Source organism: Convolutriloba macropyga, chromosome 6 (genome assembly GCF_964194025.1).
Source record: "Convolutriloba macropyga chromosome 6, txConMacr16.3, whole genome shotgun sequence".
NCBI lineage: Eukaryota > Metazoa > Xenacoelomorpha > Acoela > Convolutidae > Convolutriloba > Convolutriloba macropyga.
This window is the reverse complement of record NC_134473.1, coordinates 31,946,795-31,952,594: the sequence shown is the minus strand read 5'-3', so window position 1 is coordinate 31,952,594 and position 5,800 is coordinate 31,946,795. Positions and strand designations below refer to the sequence as shown.

The window sequence follows — 5,800 nt, the reverse complement described above, 5'->3', positions numbered from 1 at the left end:
ATGGGTAACGATTTGTATGCGAGCATACTTTGAAAGAAGCAGAAACGTTTGAACACACGTCTAAAGATAGATGGAGAAAAAATTGTGGTAACAAGTTTTTTTTCAAAATTTGATCACAGGATAATTAACAAACTGGTTGCATTTTGCGGAAGAGACTGAGTTTATACATCAATTGGCAAATTGATTGATCACATAATCAAACGGATTTTTTTTGTTAGTGATTTAAAAAATATTTCGATTTGAGAACCTGAAATCTCTAAAATTACTTTTGAACATCCTATGCTTTTCAGTGATTCACTCTAGAAAAGATATTTAATCCCTGCCTTTCAAATAGTTGATTTTTTAAATTTCATAGCCGTCCCAGTGACTCAATATGTTTTGGATTATAATCTGAACCAGGCGGCTCGTTAATGTGCGTTCGCACATGATATTCCGACCCGAGCTCATCTACATTTTTGACTAAATTGTCAACCAAATGAAGAGATAACAAAAATAGAGTTTAAAGCAAACGTTACACAACTTATCTAATAATTGAATTACATAATGCCATGCCTAATTACAACGCCAACGTGATCTGACATTGAAAATAATAAGAGACAAAAAAAACAAATAACAAAATTAGCACAAACAAAAATTTCACGGCAAAAACGGAATATCTAAATTTAAAAGCACCTAGTAACAACGTCAAAGTGCAGTCAGGTAAAACCTTAACCACACAAGTTTTCTTAGTTCTAACACTACAGCAGATGGACAATTTTCCTTATGAGACTGGGTAACAAGTCGACAAAGAGAACGAATAGTGAGGCGAAACCTAAAAAATTAATCAACATTTTTTACACCAAGAAAAAATATTAAAAATCATTAGCTTTTAACTAAATAATCCTTAAAAAATTACTAAAAACTCATTACAAAACCGAAAGGACTTGTCTTTGGTTAGACTAAGCCATAGGAGCGAACTAAAGAGAAACTCAAAAAATTACAAACGATTTGCGAAATTACAAACTATTGCTACCATTAAAGTCATTAGCTATCATCTGAAAAATATGTGTTTTTAATTCAATTGTTCAATTCTACTGATTCAACTGAAGGATTTAAACTCAGAGATTAAATAAGTTTACTTGCGCCACATTTGAAAACCCTTGGGATCTGTTATTACGCGATTGTTCTGAAAGAAGAGAAAAAGAAACACAAAAATTGGCCAATCAATAAACGTTCAGAAAACCGAATATTATCCAAAAAACGCATATAACAAAACAAATATTGTGACAAATAATGTCAATAGATAAATTATCTCTTGAAATACAAGAAATGGGATGGAACCTCTCATTGATGAAAATAAGTTACAATTTGACGAAAAAGAACAACAAAAACTGAAAAGTTTGAAAAAAAAACGTCAATATGATAACCAACAACTTTAAGACTATTCGCTATAAACTGACTGCTTCGGGCAACATCATTCATTGAATGCTCAATTAGAAGCCTATGAGAACTGTTAGCAGTTTAGGGCTACCTACGGAACAAAAACAGCAAATTCAAGAAAAAATTGAGCGAGAGAAGTGTCGAAGGCATTAAAAAAGTGATCTTTTCACAAAAAGTCTTTCTATTTTCAGTCAATTTTTAAAAGCAATGTGATTTCTATTATTTATCAATATAGTTTCAAAAAATCAATAGACATAAACAAATACATTAGAACAACGAAATTTTCGAGAAAACACGTATTATCAACGCAATTGATTTCATTAACCTTCAACGCAAGCCAGTAAATACGCAATATTATTCCTCGACGGGACAATGAGTTTGTTTGATAATCATATTTCATCAATCAGAACTTACAACAAGTTATTGACTTTGAATACGACAACACAGACAGGCAAATCCAAAAATTCAAAAGAAAAGTGCAAGAACAATATGTCGAAGCAATTCAAATCATAAGCTCTTCTCTAAAAACTTTATCTATGATCCGTTGAAATTTATTCCTAAACCAATGAGGCCCATCAGCAGTAGGATGAGGTGATAAGAGTTCAAAGGGATCCAAAAATAAAGTAACGTACGCAAAAATTAAAAAAAATTATGAAATCTCGTGGCATTGAAGTTTTAAAACTAATAGGTAGAAGATAAATTAGATTAATTTTGGATGCAGTTGAACGGAAAAAGATTCCACTAGTACTGACTTTGACCAACAGTTCAAGAAAAAAAAGTTTAGGATTGGTTAATATTCAAAAAAATTCGAAAAATTATTTTTAATTTTTAACAGGCATTAAATTCAAAATCTTTCAACGGAGCTCAAAATCTACGCTCAGATATAGCACGATGGGAGAAAAAGGATGTTTGTTTATGACTGTGAAAACAATAACAAAAACAGGAATATCCAAAATTCGGTGAAAAAAAAGTGCGAGAAGAAAGTGTCGAAGCCAATTAAACCATTAGCTTTTCTCTGAAAACTTTATCTCTGATCCACTGAACGTCTTCCTGAAGCCAATGGGATAAAAATAATATTCGAAAAATGTGTATAATGTTTGGATAATGTGATAAGAGTTCAAAAGTAATCAAGAATAAAAAAAAATTACCAAAAAATTTTTTTTAAAAAATTGAAATCTTGTGTCATTGAAATCATATAACCAATAGTTAGAAGACTAAACCGCTAACCAGATTAAATTGAGTTGCATTAGGAAGGAAGAGGGTGCTGTCACTCCTGGACTGACTTACAGTTCACGATAATAAGTTTTATTCTTTAATGTTCAAAAAAAAATCGAAAAATTCTTTTTTAAGTCTTAACAGCCATTAGCTGTCCCCTCAAAGCACTAGATATGATCACTTAATGCTCAATGTGGAACATATTGCACTTTTAATCAATGAATTCATGCCATAGGACTCCAAAAAATAGAAAAACCCCAAAAAGAATTTCAAAATTTCATTTAAAATTACGAAAACTTAGAATCGAAGCCAAAAAAAACATGAGCAATTCCTTGAAAAGGATGTTTTTTGATCATTGGGCTTAAGTTGACTGTAAAAGAGTTTTGTCATTAATAGAACCTCGATACAAAAAGTGACTTGTCTCTTGTCGACTTAAAGAAGCAAAAAGAAAGAGAAAAGTTTTATAAAAAAAGGACTCTGAAATAGAATTCGAATTTTTTTTTGATAGTGAACTTCCCAATGAGACCAGAACTAGTCTTTTTTTATCGCCTTTAGTCTATTAGGAACAAAAAGTTGATCCATTTTTTGGCGTGAAATTTGATTTTGAATTTCTATTTTTATAGAAATTTTTTTAATTTGGGGATAAATTACACTAAAAGTGAACAAATATCGCGTGTTCACACAAAACTTCAATCCTCGATAACTCCTCGAAAAAACGAAAATCAAAAAAATCTTTTTAATTTTGAATTCTACGCTGAACCAGCTTTTTAATGATACCACTCACATTTCTCTACGACGAATATATCGATCGGCCAAACTTGACTGAACAAAAAAAACACATTTGAGTATATAGTTCCTCCCCCCACAAGTGGGGTCGGAACAATTATGATTGGACTACCTCCATCTGTACTCTGCTGACGAGCCAGATAATGTTCTGGTCTTATTTACTTAAATAAATTGATGCAATTTCATTCAATACGTGAAAGCTGCTCTGCTTGACAAAAATCAAATAAAGACGTCTTTTTCATGCGTCTCTGAGAAACAATTTTTAAAAAAGTATGTGAGTTGAACTGAAGCTTTTCTTGTGAAAGAAATCTGATAATTTTTTTGCTTAGTTTGTCTTTAGAATTATTTAAATGGCTAGTTATTCAGTCTCTTGTTACCATTGTCTACCTGTGAAACTATCGGACTTGAGTTCTAAAATCTTAAAACTTGAGGAATTGAAGGAATTTTGCGAAAGATATTTCAAGGTTTTACATAACAACGAAAATGACCCCAAAGGAAACATACCGGAATATGCTTGCTAAAATATGTGGGCGTTTCATCACACCGGTTTTGAGCGGTTTTAAAGTCTGCAGCTTGTAGGAACATCCAAATCGTTCATTTAACTTTGGTTAAAGCGTTCTTGGACACCCAGGATGAAGTCTGCGACCCAAGACAGGTATTGGCCAGACCGACCATACCCAAAACAGTCATTGGCCAGACCGATAATACCCAAAGATAGATATTGGCCAGACCGAGCAGACTTTGGCCACCATTGAACAGACTGAACAGACTTTGGACACCATTGGCCAGACTGACCAGACATTGTCCAGACCATTGGGCAGACCGAACAGACCTGAGGCCAGACCGTTGTCCAGACCAACGGCCAGACCCAACAGACTCTAGGCCAGACCATTGTCCAGACCGTAGGCCAGACCATTGGCCAGACCGAACAGATCCTAGGCCAAACTAATAGCCAGACTCATTTAAACGTGTATAAGCATCCAATAAAATTGATAATTTATTCATTTCATTTTTTTGAATGACAAATGAATATGAGATTTTAAAAAGAAATTATTGAAAAAAAACCGTCGATTTAAAGACAAATGCACATTTCAAAAGAAGGTTAATGAAGTATCCTAATCATCTAGAAGTAGATTTCGTTTACAATTTATGGGATGCTATTTTGAAAAACAGTCAATACAGCACGCATTTATACAATTTGGCTCTTATTTGGCTGGACCTCTAGGCCTTGAAATTAGGTATTGGCCAGAACGAACAGACCGAAATATGAGTATTGGCCAGACCGAACAGACAGAAGTACGGGTATTGGCCAGACCGAACAGACCGAAATATGGGTATTGGCCAGACCGAACAGACCAAAATATGGGTATTGGCCAGACCGAACAGACCGAAATTTGAGTATTGGCCAGACCGAACAGGCCGAACTTTGGTATTGGCCAGATCAAACAGACCGAAATATGGGTATTGGCCAGACCGAACAGACCGAAATATGGGTATTGGCCAGACGGAACGGACCGAAATATGGGTATTCGCCAGACCGAACAGACTAAAATTGCCATTGGCCAGACGGAAGGCGCGACCCAATTTTTTTCCAGACCATTGTGGACGGTCGCACCGGACCCCCCTGTTCGCGACCCAAGTCGGTCTGGCCAATACCTGTCTTGGGTCGCGGACTTCATCCTGGGCATGCTTGGTCGTTATTCGACATATTAGACGCAGAAGGTATTGACTAGATAAAATCGCGGAAATTAGTTACTTTGATTTGATTTAAACTAAAGAACTGTAGAATATATAGAATTACTGTAGAATATTTGGAAAATAGTTCACTTTGATTAGGAGAAAATTTGTTACAAAATGTCACGGATAAATATTATCATTTGCAAAAAACAGTAGCTAACTCATCACCGTCACTATAATAACCGCGTTGTAACGATTTTTCATTTCAAGAATAGTATCAACGGATTGATTAAATTTTAAAACCGCCGACTGTAATTAGCTTACCTCGAATGCTTTAAACCCTTATCTTAAAACTCGAGAACGAAAAAGAGTTACAAGTGGAAATAAACTCGCTAAAAACAGTTATTTGCCAGGTAGTGTATGAAATGATATATGAATTGAAGGGGTAAATTTTTTCTTTAATTGCACGGTCGAAGAAGCTAGTAGAACCTATCGAGAAATGTTTAGTACGTCTATTCCCTGACAAAAACGAACCCACCAAATTATTTTCATAGTCAAAACAGTCCAGCCACGTTTTTTTCATAGATAAAAAGTCTAGCCAAATATACATGAAAAACACGGACCAAAATCCTCCATGGACAGAATAGTCGAAGCAATTTCTAAATTTACGTCTTTCATTGTTAAATTTCAAACATTAAAGCAG

At 34.4% G+C, this 5,800-nt stretch overlaps 1 protein-coding gene across 1 annotated transcript in view; it reads left to right on the top strand.

Moving 5' to 3' along the window:
* LOC142341292 (anoctamin-6-like) overlaps positions 1–5,800 on the top strand; it is a 9,363-nt gene continuing 3,563 nt past the window's right edge. Inside the window, exon 1 of the mRNA XM_075392213.1 lies at positions 1–4. Coding sequence (XP_075248328.1) covers positions 1–4 — 4 coding nt within the window. The remainder of the gene's footprint in view (positions 5–5,800) is intronic.